The sequence below is a fragment of the Talpa europaea genome (assembly GCF_964194135.1).
Source record: "Talpa europaea genome assembly, chromosome: 2".
Lineage (NCBI taxonomy): Eukaryota > Metazoa > Chordata > Mammalia > Eulipotyphla > Talpidae > Talpa > Talpa europaea.
In genome coordinates, this window is record NC_140068.1 from 87,430,629 (window position 1) to 87,446,783 (window position 16,155).

Genomic DNA, 16,155 nt, shown 5'->3' on the forward strand with positions numbered 1-16,155 from the left:
TTACTGGTGAATTTCATTCTCTATGAGGCTGTCCTCGCAAGACTGGAAGTCTGTGTCCGTGAGGCCATCAGGGGGCATCAGCAGCTCCTCATCTTGGGACGAGGATGATGGGGGCTCGTCCCCTGAGCTCCCAGGACCCCCATCCCCATCCCCGTCCACCTCTGAGTCCTGCAGCACCTGAGCGATGTATTTCTGCAGGGAGAGAGAAAGGGGGTGAGGGTGGACAGCTGCCCATGTAACGAGGGAGTGGGGGGGGGAACACAGGGCCTGCAGAGGGAGGGTGGCGATCCTTAGGAGGAGGTGGCAGAGCCTCAATGAAGCCAGACTGCTGCCGTCCCCTCTTCCCCACCTCCCCCTTCACTTTCTAGATGGGACATGGAGTTTCGGGACCAAATCTCAATCAGAAGTACCTCCCTGCCTTTGGCCATGCATCAGGGCACTCACCGCAGATTTGGGGACAGCGGCAACAGTGGGGGGCCGTCCATTGCTTCTGGAGTTCACGGTATCTGTCTCCGTGTGCTCAATCTTGAGGGGCCCAGAATGAGTCAGGGAGTGGGGAAATGCCCCTGCCCTCAGTCTCACTCATGACCCCATACCTTCTCAGCACCCCATTTGGCCCTCAGCTCCCAACCATCCCTCTGCCCCCAGCCCCTCTAGAGGTTCTGCCATCAGCCATCCCCCTGCCCCCCAGCCCCCCACCTTGTAATTGTGGGCACTGAGGTATTTGAAGTGTCCGAAGCAGACGTGGCAGAGACAGATGACGATGGTGATGACCAGGACCACGAATGTGAACATGGACGTGGGGGCTAGGAACCCTGGTGTGGGGGGGCAAAGAACGGGGCTGCTACCTCTCCTCTGGGCCCCTCCCAGAGGCCCATCACCCCACTCTGGCTACCTTCTGATGCATGCCCATGGTCCCACGTGCTGCAGCCTTGCCCCGGCCTCTCCCAGGCCCCGTGCCTCTGGGCCCTGCTTATTGAGGACCCTCCCAGGGCCTGCTCTGCCTCTGGAAGGAGGCCCCTCCATCCCCACCCCGGCTCCCCAGGGGGGCGGCCCTCACCCGTGCGCATGGTGGAGAAGAACAGCAGCCAGAAGAGGCAGAGGATGGGCGCAGCCACCACCTGGTTCACAGCCCCGGAGTGGATCTTCTTGTCCAGCTTGGCCGGCAGGTAGGCGTAGTAGAGATTGTACCTGTCTACCAGGTGCTTCAGCAGCATGTACATGAGCCCTGGGGGAAGCCACATGGGCCCTGACCTCGGCACCTTTGCATGTCCATCACAGGTGGTCCCGGTCCTTCTGAGGTGGCTGAAGGGCTGGCCTCCCTCCTCCCGCCCAAGCCCTGAGCAGGATCGTAGAGCTGCAGCCTCTCTGCCTCAGCCTCTTCAATCTACAGCCCCTTTTTAGGAACTTTAGAAATCCATTCATTTGGATCAACAAGCATCCCCTTAAAACCTATATCATTTCTTGCTATCCCTGTCCCTAAAGAGATGTTAGGTGTTAGTTCTATTTTCCTAGAGCCTGAGGGAATGGGAATTTTTGAACGAGGACAAGGAGGTTAGTTTGGGAGGTTGGAGCTGTCAATAACCAGGGAGGGTGGTTAAGGTGGTAGGATGTTATCAAGGGGGAAAGTAGAGGCCACTAGTGGGGGGACAGTTGAAGAGAAACTTTGTTAATTTCTTCAGAAGGAAGAGGGACCTGCCCAAGTCATACGGCTCAGCTAAAGGCAGGCAAGGACCCAACCCCACCCTGGAATCCAAAGATCTTGCCTGAGTTGACAGGGCTGTGTACCAGTGTGCCCATGGATCCTGTGTAGGCATGTGGACACCTCAGTGGGCATGTGATGCATGTTCAAGTATATCCATTGGGTGAAGCCACTGGTATGGGCGGGCATGGCCATGTCGAGGTGACTGCCCAAGGGTCCAGCACACCAACTGGGTCTGGCCTGAGCTGCGATGGCTTTTCCCCTCCTCCCCCCTGGCCTGCCCCAGACTGAGCCAGGGACCGGGCGGGAGGCCTGAGGGGTCGGTCTCCCAGCCGGGGCCCTGTCCACTCGGGGTGGCCTGCCTTACTGGAGTGGAGCGAGTGAGGTCCTGGGTCCCCCCGAGCAGGGCCCAGGTCCCGGCGCGGCGGTGCCTACCGAAGGGCACGATGATGGGGCAGGTGATACTGTAGGTCATGACCACCGTGAAGACGCACATCATCCAGGCGTAGGCTGCGCCAAACTGGAACTCGTAGGCCTGATGCTGGGGGGGAGATGGGCAGGAGGGCGGCTCAGGGAGGGGAGGGGCAGACTGAAGGGGCACAGGCAGGTGGGAGGGGCCAGGAAAGAAGCCCTGGGAAAGGAACCCAGTGTTCAGGGCAGGGCAAAGCAGATGGAGAGAGGAGCTGTGGCCAAGATGGGAGGGCAGGCAGGTAGAGTGGCAAGTGCATAGGGAAGGACCTTTAAGGGATCAGGGGCTAGCAGGTGGGGGATCAGGGGAGAAGAGGTGGGTGGACATGGGAGTGGGGTGCCCACAGCCCTTATGTGGGGTTAGGACAAAGGAACCCTAGGTCTAGGGACCCAGACCTCCCTCAGCTCCCATCAAGGACACTAGACTGTCAGAACTGGCCTTTCAGGCTGAACCACTGCTGTGCTCAAGGGAAAAGGCCCTACATAGGAAGGGGATAACTCAGGGCCACCAACTGCTCTCCACAAGCCCACGAACTATACACTCCCCCAAAGCCCCAGCACCTTTGTACTCCCACTCTCTAGACGCTGTTTCTGATTGGCCCCACCAGGGGGCGCTGTGCTACTGCTGCGGCCCGGTAGGCCGTACCCGCTTCACGTTGCGCCTCTCGGCGGCTGAGCGCGCCAGGCAGAGCCGGATCATGTACATGAGCAGGCCCGGGATGCGCAGCAGATCCATGGCGTTGCCGATAAAGGCTGAGGCAATGACGTAGTTCACGAAGAAGGCGCCGTTGTCGGGCAGGAACACGCACCTGCGGGCACCAGCTGCTCCAGCACTGTACGCTTAGGTTACCCAGGGGCCACCTGCCTACATCCAGCTGATAGCACACACCTTCAGCCCCACACAGAGCCGTCTGCCATTTGGGCATCCCACCTCAGCTCTCCAGAACCAGTGTCCCAGTCCTCTCAGATGTGAACCCCACAGGCGGACCCCAGAGTGTCAACAGACACCTCCAGAGTAAGCCCCAGACATCTTCGTTGTGAGTGGACACACCTGAGAGTGTGAGCCTGAGACATCCCTCAAACTTGTGCCCCAGAAAGACTCAGGGAGGAGTACTCAAGACCCCTAAGGCCACCAGAATGTTCAGGATATGACTGACCAAGATCTCTAGAGACAATCCCTATGAGAACCCAAAGATCACCAAGGGTGTGAGTTCCAGGAACACCTGGAAGGTTTTCCCCCTTAGACCTTAACTTAACCAGGAGCTGCTCCCAGAATATGAGCCCCTCCAGAACACAACTTCCAGAGACCCTCCCCTGGTATCTGCAGGCGGGCGAAACCAAGAGCCTTAGTCAATGCCCATGTCACTCCAAGCATGAATACATGAATACCCCAGAGGGCTTAGAGCTAGACCCCAGGCTTGTCCCCCCACTCCACAGCTATCGTCTGTGCTCCCCAGATACATTCATACATCCCAGAGCAGGCATGTGATGAACTCCAGTCACACCTCTGCACAAGCCCAAATCTTTCAAGATAATCCCAGCTTGAGCCCCAGCCCCAGAACATCCGAAAGTCCCCCAGAGATATCCCAAGAGGTTTCCATAGATACTTGAAAGTGTGGGCTCCAGAGACCTTCAGGGATACCTCTAGGAACCCCCAAATCACTCCCAAAACTCCGCTGTAGACACCACTCAAACCTCCCAAATGGAACTCCAGACTCTCATAGTTAGCCCTAGAATATGGGCCCCAGAGCTTCCCATTACCCCCCTCCCCAGTGTGGTCCTCTGAGCCCAAATAAATCTTGAGTGACCTCAGAATCCAGAGAGGTTCACAAAGAGAGAGCCCAACCCAGACCCCAGGGACCTCCCCGACACATATACCCGAGACCCCACAGATGCACCGAGCTCCTCCCCACTCCTGCCAGAGGGCTGGAAGCCAAGCCTTCCACTGAGGCTGGCAGTGTGTCTCAGGCACAGCCACCCCGCGGTCAAGGTCCTTTCTTAGGGCCCCCAGTCACTCACTCAAACCGAATAGCTGCCTCGGCCAAGAATTTCTTGTCAAAGAGCCAGCGGAAGAAGAGGTCCAGGCTAGAGGAGAAGAGAGGTGTGGTGGGGGCTGGAATGGCCCAAAGTACCAGGGGGAGGGGAGTTCCACTTACGAGCACTCCTATGTGGGAACAACCTCCCCTATCCTTCAATGGGGCAGGTGAGTCAGGACCACCTAGGGATGACCAGCTTCATGCCCTCAGCTCAGCAGGGAGGTGGGAGTCTGAACTCTTCCCCACTACTGCCATCTTATAACCCCCAACCCCAGCTCCCACCCCAAACTCACCTGCTCAGTCCCAGTGAGGGTAGGAGCAGCACCATAAAGATGAGGAAGGTGTAGCACTTGTGCATGGTGGTCCTGTTCTCCCCGGAGCTATGGCAGGAGCACAGGGACAGAGGTCAGGGAAGCCAGTCCCACACCTGCTCCCCAAACCAGTACAGTATCCCAGAACAGTTTCCTGGGAAGGGGGACTTCCCAAAGGGAGGATGCTAGTCACTTCCTCTTCTGTGTCAGCTCTGGATGGCCTGGGGCAGGGAGCCTGGAGGTCTCAGGGCTGCCCAATGGGGATAGGTACACCAGGGAGAGGTTGCTGTGCGTGTCTCACCGTGTCCAGTGAGCTTCAAAGAAGGCAGAGTAGTAGACGATGGTGGGGAGCAGGGCTGAGAAGCACCACAGCAGCAGGGTGGGGAAGAACTGGGTGATGATGGGATTCTGTGGTGGGGAAAAGAAGTGAGTGCCAGGTGGGGACAGGCCAGTGGCCCAGATGATTTTGCCTGCCTGCTCCCACCTTCACTGAGCCCAGGGCCCCGTCAGAACATCTGGAAGGCCAGGGCTATAGGTGCAATCCCAGTTTGAATAATGTTAGTAGTTAGCATTTGCTGGACAGCTCCTATATGTGACGCACTACATGGATTAATCCTCGCAATGATGCTGCTGACCCATTTTACGGATGAGCAAACTGAGGCAGAAAGACATTTAATAGCTTACCCAGCTGGTAAGCAGTGGGGTAGAGATCTGAACCCAGGCAGTCTGGGCCTTATCTATTATGCTCGGATCACTCAGTGATTTTCAAACTGTCTCCCTGTGAACTTAGAGGTTCCCAGGAGGTATGCTGTGCATGTGGCAGGAGTGGGAAGGGGAGACCAGGCGGAGGTGACTCCCATCCTACCTCCTCGGAGCAGCCATGTTTTTCCACCATGGGTTTCATGTGAGATGCCTTTCAATAAAGGCATCAGGGTCTAAGTTTGCAAGCCAATGACTTAGTCTGAGCCTTTCATGTTTCTATTCGAGAAACTGAGGGATGAGGAGAAGGAACCTATCTGAAGTCACATGGGCAGTTAGGGTGGCCTCTCCTTGAGGAAGGTGGTAGGGAGCACAAGAACAGTATACAGAGCGGTCTAAAGCCCACAGCTGTGTGGGCGCTTCCTGGGAGGGCCTGGCTGTGGGGAAGAGGAGCTATACTGGGCAGGAGGGGTCGAGCCTGGCATCTGCATCATGTGACAACATGGGGGGGCGGGGTGTCTCACGTTGAGGTACTCCACAGGCTTGGTGACATTGAACTTGTCCATAGTGGTGATGATGATGGCCGGGGTGGTGAGGAAGAAGAGGAGGATGAATAGGACCACGTTGATGACCAGGCAGCGCAGCCACCAGATGAAGCCTCGGATGGAGAGGTGCTCCCTGGGGAGACAGGGCAGGGGGGTCACTCCAGGACAAATGTCGGTGGTCCCCATGACACTTAGGATCCTCCACTCCTCCCCCAACCCCACTGGAGCCCACTGGGGCCTCACGAAGCCCCATTATTCACCAGTAGATGTTCTGTGGGTCAGGGGCGTAGGACACGGTCCAGTTGGAGATGTGCAGGGACTCGCTGCAGGACGAGGCGCGCGGCTCCCCCCGGCAGGCACAGCCCTGGCACTTACACACGTTGAAGTCCTTTAGGATGCTGGTGGGATGGGTACCAGTTACTGTGGCACCAGCCATTGGGGACCCCACTGCTGACAGCTGGCTGGAAGCGAGGAGCCCCAGCTGGTCACTGGGGGACAAGGGCCAGGGCGAGCAGGCCTGGAGGGGACTCACATGGCGGTGATGGTCTCGTTGTGGAAGGTGACAAAGGCCATGCCTAGAGGCTTCTCGTTCACCTTCTCCTTCTCCCGCTTGTACTCTTCCTTCAGCTTCTGTTCCAGCTTCGTGTAGTACTCAATGGCCTCCACCTGCCAGGACAGGTGAGATAGCATGAGAGCCGGGCTGGGGTGCGCAGCTCCCAGCGAGCAGAGCCGGGGCTCACGGCAGACCTGCAGCTGCTGTAAGTTGCTAGGTGTGGCTCAGTCAGCCACACAACCATCCCCCGAGGTTCATACACTTACTCCCGTCTTATAGACAAGAAGTTTGGGGCACAGAGCAGTCAAGAAACTTGTGAAGCCACAGGGCTAGTAAATACAGCACAACTGTCCCCTTGACTGCCCGCTCCTGATAAGGGGCTTGAAAACTTAGCCGTTGTAGGGAAAAGTTAAAAACTGCTCCTACCCCAGCCCTGGTCTTGCCTCCTCTAGGAGGTCCATCTGCCTTTACGGATTTAGGTGCAAAGCCTATTTGTGTGCATGTGTTTCTGGGATTTTGGGACAGGATCCACTGTGGGGTGCACCCATCACCGCTGCAACCTGTCTCCCCAGGACCTTCCAAGTCCTCCCAACTTCCATCAAGAGCTTTGGGGGCCCCGAGGTCTAAGTGGAGGCCAGGCTCCCCCATGGCAGGCCCGCTCCTACCTGCTCACAGCCTCGCACCACACAACAGCAGAGGTGGCCGCAGGGCTTGGGGTTGATCATGGTGGGGACGTTCTCCTTGCTCTGGAGGTTTGTGAAGTACAGCTTCCCCCGCTCGGCCTTCTTCCTGTGAGACCCAGGTGCCCAGTCACTCACGGCCCAGCCGGGGCTGGGGCTGCCTGGGAGGTTGGGTAGCTTGGGGTAACCTAGTTCGCTCCCCAAGTATAGGGTTTAAGATACATGGTTCAGACATGTCCCCATCCCAGGGTCTCTCCAACCATCCCTTGAGGGCCAGTCTGGCCTAAGTTTCTCATTTTGTAACTGAAGGGCAAGTCCTCAGGTGGGGTTGAGATGGCAGGCCCCTTTCCTTTGCAATTAACACTCCCAGTCTTGCTCTTTCCAGAGTGAAATTACTAGGCATACCAGGGAGTGAATAAAATCAAACACCTTGGGAAACACATGGAAGGGGAGCCAGGTTCCTGTGTGGTAGCCAAGATCTCACCAACAATGAGCAGAGGGCCCCTCGGTGTGTCCCCCCTCCAGCCCCATTACCTCTCTGCATCGAGGAACATGAGGCGAGCCACATTGTAACATGGGCGGGCTTCGAGAACTGTGCAGTTGGGGTAGGCCTCCCTGAAACACAGTGCACCATCACCCGCTGCAGGGTCCCACCCACCTCCCGGCTTCCACCCCACACCTTAAGACACACACTCCCAGTTCAAGATCCCTCTTTCTGAGTTTATAAAAACTAGAGTTCCTTAGGACCAAAACCTTGAAATTCCTCCTCACCCTTATCCTAGTGGGCCCAGCAGTGTGGGAGCCCAGGATTCAGCAGGGATATGAGGGCACGCCTGCCTGCAAGGGGCTGGGAAGCCACTCTGGGGGCTGACTCTTGCCCCAGGCTGTGGACTTGAAGTTGAGAGAAAATGTTTCTAGCACGGGCTGTTCTCTTCACCCTGGTTCCAGAAGGCCTGGCTGGAGTCCAGCACTGAGCCTTGTCCATGACTGGCCCCAACAGCACACAGTGCAGCTACAGAATGATTCCTGGTTCAGCACCAACCAGAGGCTGATACTGAATCTGACCTGAGACTGACCTCTAACCTGGGCCAGAGACAGAGGCCAGAACTCTGAACTGTGATGCAAACTGACCCATAACCCAGACCTGAGACTCACCCGCTAGCCCTGACCCAAGATCGATCCAACCTTGACAGGCCAGGACAGACCAGCCATCGGCTGTCCCTGACTCTCGGCCCCTGGCACCTGGTAACTGGAGAGGTTGCAGAAGGCTTGCTGAACTGAGTGCAGGAGCAGTTCCTTTATTCTTAGGAGCACACATTGCTGCTGGAGCCTAATCCCTAGTCTAGACTGAGCTCCACCTTTGAGAAATTTTTTGATGGATGCCGAAGATGCATGAGATACAGTTTTAAAGAGACAGCAATGTGGACATTGCACAACCCATGAGAATCTGGAAACTTAAATATGGAATGGGGCCCTTGAAATTCACTTCCTAGGAGGCGATAGATCTTCCCAGACACTGCTGGTGCTCAAACCATTTTAAGATTCCTCTTTGGAAGGGCCTTTATCACTGTGGCTTGATGAGCCCTCATTCTCATGTAACTAACTCTAAACCCCTAGTCCCCACCACAGAGGCTCTCTGACTGCGCATGGGGTGGTCTCTAATTCTGCTGAGTCTGTCTTTCAATGCCCCTAATTCTGAGCATGCCCTGTTCTTAATCCTGACCTTGACTGCCCCTAATGCCAAACTTAAATTCCAGATAAGGTCCCAAATCATTCTCTCCTATTGACCAGGGACAATCTCATTTTAACTGATGTCCTATAACTTGTGTGAGGACAGGATCTATTTCTAATTTATTTGTCCCGGGTGTGCAAAAGGTGACCAATAAGTGGGAGCTCTTAATGGTGACCACAAACTTGCCACTGTCCCATATGAATCTGATCTATATCAGAGAGTAGCTCTCAATCCTGTTCTGATCCAGGATGATGACCAAGTTCTGATGCAGGCCAACTGACAATGGATCTAGACCTCACTAAATCCTGGTCTTGACCAGACTGAGCCCTGGTCCTGACTGGAATGAGCCTTGATCCAGACTACCAATGTTCCTCATCAGGACCACCGGGAGGCACCTCATTCTAACAATAAACTGACCCAGACAAATTTCCGACCAGACCCTAGACTAGTCCTAGTCCTGACCTCCATACTGTGAAACCTCCTGAGCGCCTGATGGTATTTCACAGCCCCAGGGTGTACCACAGTGACTTATGCCTAACAGCACTGGGAAAGTTTGCTGAAGGGATAGATGAATGTATGACAGGATCGCCAATCCTGTACATAGACTGTTCTGGCCACCCAGCATGCCTAGAGCATCCATCCTGCTCTTCCCCAACAATCCCAGAGATGAAACGAGCCTTTGAGAATGTGCAGCCTAGGTTTCCCAGGACTGCAGTTTGCACACAAACCCCAGAATATCACTCATGGTGTAGAGGGAACCACATACTTCAAAGGGCCCATGGACCTTGGGTCAGGAACTCATGACCCAGTTCATACTAGGAGGAGAGGCCCTGGAGACTCACTTTTCAAGTCTTACTTGTATTTCTCCTATTCTTGACAGGGTCGATCACCCAGTCAAGTGCTATATCACCCTGGATCAGAATTCATCCCTAGTCTAACCTCCAACTCCTGATGCAACCCTAGGTCTCAGAATGGGAGGCGAGTAAGGGCGTTCTTGTTGCTGAAGGCAAAGAAGAGTCTGCAGGACTTGGGGGTGGGGGTAGGGGTGGCTACTCACTCAAAATGCTTCTTGATTTTTTCTGACTCTGCATATTTGGAGATTCCATTGATGAAGAGAGTTCGCTTTACCTAGGGTGAGAGGGGAGTGGGTTTGCCCTCCTGTTTGACTCCAGAGGAACCTCAGGATGCAGGGAGGGGGTGGGGGATGGGGTAAGCAGAGCAGAGCAGGCAGCGGTAGGAGGAGGCCTGAGGGAGGAGCCAGGTCCTAGGAAAAGCAGGGGGCATGTTTCTAATAGAAATCAGGCAGTAAGCCCAGTGAAAGAGCCATCTCTTCCCGGCTCTCAGATCCTCAGGCCATGAAAACCCAGTCTAGTGGCTCACAGTGCCTCTCTAGCACCCACCTGGGAAATCACTGATGTGATTCCATTTCACAGATGAGGAAATCAAGGCTGGAGGGAAGTAACTTAACTTGTTGGATGGATGTTCCTGAGCTGCTGAGCCAGGATTCAAACCCAGCTGGTCTAACCCTGGAGATGCCACCCCTTGGGGCCGAGGCGAGAGAAGCCTAGTGGAAGGGGCACTGCCCACTCACCAGATCATCCTCCTTGTAGCGCATCTTGGAGGTGTGTCTGCGCATGCTGTAGACGGTGAGCAGCAGGTACAGGAAGGCGAAGGAGGTGTGCAGCCATAGCAGGTTGTTCCTGTGGGGAGCAGTGGGGGGAATGTGGAGCCACTCAGGTTAGGAACACAGACACCCCCAACCTGCCAGCATCCATTAAACCCAAGCACAGTGTCCCTACACCACCACCAGTCTTCTGGCACTGCTGCCCACAGGACAGACTCCATGCTTCACACTCCATGCTTCACATCCCGAGTTTGCTCCATCTGGCTAAAGTGTCCCGAAGAGGCCACCTCTTCCTGCCATACCCACTGGCCACGCTGCCTTTTAGTCTGCCCCAGTTAGCTCCCCTGGGCTTGAGGTTGCACCCTCCTTTGCTTTATTGGGTCATCCCTGGAGATCCGCCACAGGAACTACCTCTTCCATCTCCAACCCAAGCCCGCAGGGCCCCAGAGCCATCTCTGCAGCTGCAGTCACCTCTTCCTCAAACCTTCTCCCTTTCCTTCCTGCCCATTTATATGGCCCAGACTCTGGCCTCACCGACCGGCTTCCCAACCTTACCCTGATTTCAAGTTGGCAATGGTGGTTCTCCCGAAGCTGTAGGCATTATTTTCTGGGAGGTGGGAAGAGGGAGAGGAAGGCGAGGGGGTAAGGACACATCTCTTCCTGTCTTTGCTCCCTGCCCCTCCCACCTTGGCCCTCACTGACCCAGCAGGTCCCCTGAGAAGTTGACAGGCAGCACGATGCCTACAGAGAGGACGCCCACAACCACCAGCAGCCCGATGATGTGCCGCTGGAAGGACAGGTAGTGCACCGCGTCGCCCCCACATTTGTCCCGGATCTCATCATCTCTGCAGGCACAGTGGGGACAGAGGAATTAGGTGAGGACCAGGGAAGCACGGTCCACTACTTTCCTGCCCTCGCCCACCCCCAGCCCACGTGCACCCCAGCCCGTGACAATCTAGCAACAATATGGGGCTTGAAAGGGTGTCTCTGGATCCCCTATTTTCTCAGAGGGGAGGGAGGGAGGCAGGAGAGGGAAGGGGAAGGAGAAAATGGTTGCAGGGGGAACGGGAAGAACAGAGGGAGGAAAGGGCTAAGACAGGGCAACAGAAATGAAGAAAGAAGAAAAAGAACAAAGGCTTAAAGGAAAGAAAGGCGAGGGAGAGCCAGAGGAAAGGAAGGGACACAATGAAGACAGCTGACAAAGGAGAAGTACACTAAGGGATGGGAAGAAAAGGGAGCTGTGACAGGAGAAAAAGAGGAACAGAGACAGAAGGCAGAAGTGGGAGGGAGGACGGAGCAGCACCTATGGGTGCTGGGAAGCATGTTACACTTGGGGAGGGGCCCTGGTGTTGGTGGTGCTGACCTGTCCCGGCCTCCTGCCTCTCTCAGCACTCACTGCCTGCCTGCCGCACTCTGGCTGGATCTCCTGACTTCTGCCTGCTGGGCACTGGCTCCAGCCTGCTGCTGGCTGGCTGCTCCCAGCCTGCCTGAGCCCCCACCCGCTGGCTGCTCAGAGGCCTGAGGTGGGAGCTCCAGGCCCTGCTCTTGCGGGGTGGCAGGGGCAGGGAAAGTTGAAGGTAGAGTGAGGGGTCCCCCAGGTGGGGGGGCACACAGAAGACTGTGGGGTGATGTGAGGCCAGCTCAGAGGACAGCGAGATGGGGATCCCAGGGCCTGGCTCCTGGAGTAGGGGAGGTGCTGGGCTGGCTGGGAGCGCTAGGCCCTCAAAGCTGCTGGCCTCTGTATTTTGTAGGGAGAAGACAGGTTCTGAAGTTTCTGTTTTTCTTTCTTTAGAGCCTGATGACTGTTCACTTACTTTATTCTGAAGATGGCTGTCAGCCAGGAACAGAAACCCTGGGGGGGACAGAGGGCTATTAGTTGGCGTCCCATCCCACCAATGCAAGTCCCTTCCTCCCCAAGTCCCACCCACCCCATTCTCATAATCAATCACCCACTGCCAAGGAACTAGCTCATCCCCAGAGAGGGAATGAGGAAATGAGCCAGCCTTCAAAGCAGAAAAGGACCAATGTCAACTTGGGCTATCTGCGGGCCTGTAGGGCTATCTGCAGAACTACAGGTCCCCACAGATACCCAATGGGGCAGCAGAACTGGAGGAAGTCCTGCAGTTGTGCGGGACAGGGTGGGGTTCAGGGTTCAACAGAAGTGGGACCTCCAGACCTGCAGCTAACAGGAAGAGTTTACCACATAGCTGCCAAAAGGAGAGGGTGGGGGGCCATACTGCCTGAGGTTCAGCCCCCACCTTCTAGTGCACCACAGAGGCACCAAAATCCAGGGTCTTTAGAGCTGCAATTTCCCCTCAACCCTCCAGACCAGCCTTCAGAGACCAGCAGCTGAGTGGGGATACATGGCGGGGGGACCGGACAGAGAACCCCCCCAACTTCCTATCAGGAGAGGGTCCTGGCTTTGGCAGGATGGGGAAGACAGATGCCCTCCAGCCAAGAGGCAGGATTTTGCTACCTGTTGCCAATGTCACTTGAATCTTGGGGCCATCTAGACATTCTGGCTGGCTGGGTGACACCTTTGCTTTGCCAGTTACCAGTGTGTGCCAACTCAGGAAGCAGATGGGCTTCTGCTGCTATAGCTGCTACAAGAGCTGCTGCACTTGGCCCCCAGCCCGAGCTGGCTTGACCAGGGTCTGAGGAGTAAGTTCTGACCAGGACCCTTACTCTGGAAGTGTTGGGTCTGACGTGAAAGGAGGTCTGGGGTCTGGGGACTATGTGAATCACAGGCACATGCCTTGTCTCTGGAGGCCACTGCCAACCAGCTCCAATTTACAGCAGGACAACTGCACTATCCAGCCAGGGGCCATCAGCCCCTGAGCTACACAATGGATTCTGTATGTTTTACTAGGCAGGCTGGAAGGCTACTTATTACCTCTAAAACCATGTTTAAGGAGAAAGGGGTCCTCAGGATTAATCGGCACAGACACGCACATAACTATTGTGGTGAACAGGTTTGGGAATCACAGATGTTAGTTTTGTGCTACTTTGGAGGTTGACATGGGAGCACAGAGCTAGGGTTCTGGGTCCAAGTGGTTATCCTGTGGTGCTCAGACAGCATTCCCCTGGCTGAGAAGAGCCACACTCCATAGGTCCCTGACTCCATGTCACTAGAAGCTAGGGGCAGCCATGGAAGGAGAGAGTGGCTAAGAAGTCAGGCAGGAGGAGGGCACTCACATTGTCTCTTTGGTCAAAGTCCACGGAGCTGGAGACAGATGTGAGCCGCTCATACCGATCATGACTGTCCCCGTGCATAGCTGAGGCCACACTGGGGGTGGGGAGATGAGAGATCAGAGAGAGCCTGGTGAGTCCAAGCCCATGGAAGCAGGAAGGAAGTGGGCAGATTCCCACTCCAGAGTTCCAGGGGCTAGACAAGGCACAGAAAGTGCAAGAGGCTGAAGCGGGGTGCCCCTACCCTGCCTCCCCTTAAATATGCTTTCCCTTCAGAGGGCCCTGGGGTACCAATTCAGGGCAGCTACAAAGGGAGAAGGGTGTCATTGGTCATCTGCTCTCACCCCCCAGCACCAACGTTGGAATAAGAATGAGTGGATCTGCAGTTCCACAGCTGACCAGTGGGGGGCGAGCAGGGGCAACAGATACCTAGGTCAATGGTGGTGGTGGTGGGATTGGGGGGGGGTGTGTGTGCGTGTAAGCTTGTAAGAATGGACAGGAGCGCCCCAGAAGGGTTGGGGGTAAGGAGGCGCTGGAGGATGTCTTCCAGGTGGGCCCCTGACCTCCCTCTTCTCTGACTCCAGCAACTGCTGCATCTCTAACTCCAGGTTCTATAGACAGAGACCATGACGTGACACCAGGACCAGACTCAGGGCTCCTTGAGCAGCCCCCCTCCCAGGCCTCCAGAAGGGGTGAGCACGGATCCCTGAAATATGAAGAACTAGCTGTTAGGGGATGGGAAGCCACTGGTGACACCCAATCTTGTCTCTGCAACCAACAGGGTGAGTTGTGAATTTCCGGGAGGATGGCCCCTCCATTATAGCCAACTAGGGCCACAAAGATTGGGTACATGGTGAGGAACTTCTCTCAGGCAGACAGCCAGAGGAGAGAGGCAGAGACAAGTTGGGGAGCCCCCTGCTCTGCAAAGCACACCACCCGCGTTAATCTGAAACATGAGCCTGCAGAGGAGAAAACTGCAAAAAGAAACTAGCAACTTGGCAGGAAGAAAAGAGAAGCATGAGAGAAGAAAAGGAAAGCTGGTTTAGTGGGGATGAGGGGGCTGGTGCCCCACATACTATTCCTGTTCCACTCGGTCCCTCTCTTGTCGCCAAAGCCTGGGGACAGAGAACAGACAGGGTTAGCAGGGGCGGGGGTGGGGTGGGAGGGTCCCTGGGAACTGGCAAGGAACAAAAGCCCAATTTTAAACCCTCATGACCCCCATACCCATTCTGGGACTGGCCCCTCTTCATTCCCCTAACAAAGGGTGATGAAAGAAGGCTGGTTCTTTCCTGTTCCTGAGGATTGTGGAACAAGGTAGGGCTAAAGGCAGGGCTCCAGAGCCTTACCTGTCTGCATCTGTCACCAAGGCCAGCCGCCCATAGTCCCAGGCCACCTTCCGCAGGATGGAGAACAAGAACAGCAGTGCCTGAGAGAAGAGGGTGGTTGGCAGGTGGAGAGACCATCCTCCCATGGATTAGCCAGAAGGGCAGGAGCAGAGGGGCCCAAATCTGATCTCGGAAGGGGATGATGTGGGTGAACAGAGAGGCTAGGCTTGGGCTGGGTGATAAGGATCCTCTTGTAGTTAAGCCTGGGGAGTCTGGATCAGGTGGGGGAGTGGTCAGAGCTGCAGGTGTCTGTTAGCTCTATACAGGGTGTGGAGACCAAGGGTGGGGGACCTTTGAGCACTCACAAGGAAGCACATGAAGTCGAGAGCCAGCACAGTGGGGACGCCCCCAAAGGGCAGGCCCTGGAGGACGGTGCTGCGGATGCGGGCACTGTAGCAGTAGTCCTTGGGGTTGCTGTTGTTGAGGGCCGTGGTGCCCAGTGTGGCCAGCAGGAAGGGCAGCATGGCTGCTACTGCCGCATGGTCCTCCTGGGCGGAGAGCAAAGAGGTCAGCTAGGCTCAGCCCCTATCCCTCTCTTGGCTTCAGTAGGGTGAGCCTGGGGAGGGGGCAGTGAGGGCAGATCGCTGGGCTGCCTGGGTGGGTGAAGTTCTGGCTTCTGGAGATAAGGGTTGGGGAGGGGAGGGTTGAGTCACATGGATTTACCTTCACTGGTTCTAGGGCTGCGACCCCACCCTGGGTCTGGGGAACTCAGCTTAGATCCCAGGCCAGGCCTGAACTGGGGAGACTGGCTTGTCTGAGCTGAAAGGTTTCTGTGGATCTCTAACATCTGCCTTCTATCACCTCCACATACACACATACAAAATCTCCCTCTGTCCAGCCAGAGCTGAGTCTAGGGAAAGACAGGAAGAGGTCCTAGTTCTCAGCATCTATGGCTAAGAGGAGGGGCCTCCAGGGGAGGGGAGGACGGACCAGCAGCCAGCTTCCTTATCTTTTCATCTTCTATTTATACCCATATTAGAAAAAAATGGCATGACTTCATTTGCTTAGTTTCTCACTCTATTCATCTTTCCAATATAATTGGCTTCAAAACAAGCTTCAGAGGCTGCCCCTCAGTCCTCAGAGTCGGGGTCTGAAGATGGGGTCAGAGTGAGAAGTCAGTTGAAATGCAGGACTACTGGGTATTGTTACTTGCTGGGTCCCAGCCACTCCTGCTTATCCTCATTCCTCTTCCCCTACCATGGCAGCAGCTACACTTTTCTCCTCTGGCTCC

The 16,155-nt window shown here is 55.8% G+C and overlaps 1 protein-coding gene across 2 annotated transcripts; it reads right to left on the reverse strand.

The window, feature by feature from the left end:
- On the reverse strand, positions 1 to 15,415 carry TMEM63B (transmembrane protein 63B; the record flags this gene model as incomplete). 2 transcript variants are annotated; one of them, XM_084228608.1, is made up of 23 exons in its annotated part: positions 1 to 192; positions 445 to 525; positions 700 to 815; positions 1,061 to 1,228; positions 2,138 to 2,243; positions 2,817 to 2,979; positions 4,190 to 4,255; positions 4,500 to 4,586; positions 4,819 to 4,925; positions 5,741 to 5,894; positions 6,022 to 6,159; positions 6,294 to 6,427; positions 6,980 to 7,103; positions 7,529 to 7,609; positions 9,784 to 9,854; positions 10,318 to 10,426; positions 10,906 to 10,957; positions 11,053 to 11,195; positions 12,165 to 12,202; positions 13,546 to 13,636; positions 14,616 to 14,654; positions 14,886 to 14,965; positions 15,230 to 15,415. In XM_084228608.1, the coding sequence occupies 23 exons, from the start codon at positions 15,386 to 15,388 to the stop codon at positions 1 to 3; spliced, it is 2,499 nt and encodes an 832-aa protein (XP_084084734.1). The 2 variants fall into 2 exon arrangements, with proteins under 2 accessions (XP_084084734.1, XP_084084733.1); XM_084228607.1 differs by lacking the exon at positions 14,616 to 14,654 and having other exon boundaries at positions 15,230 to 15,388.
- Positions 15,416 to 16,155: the final 740 nt, after the last annotated feature.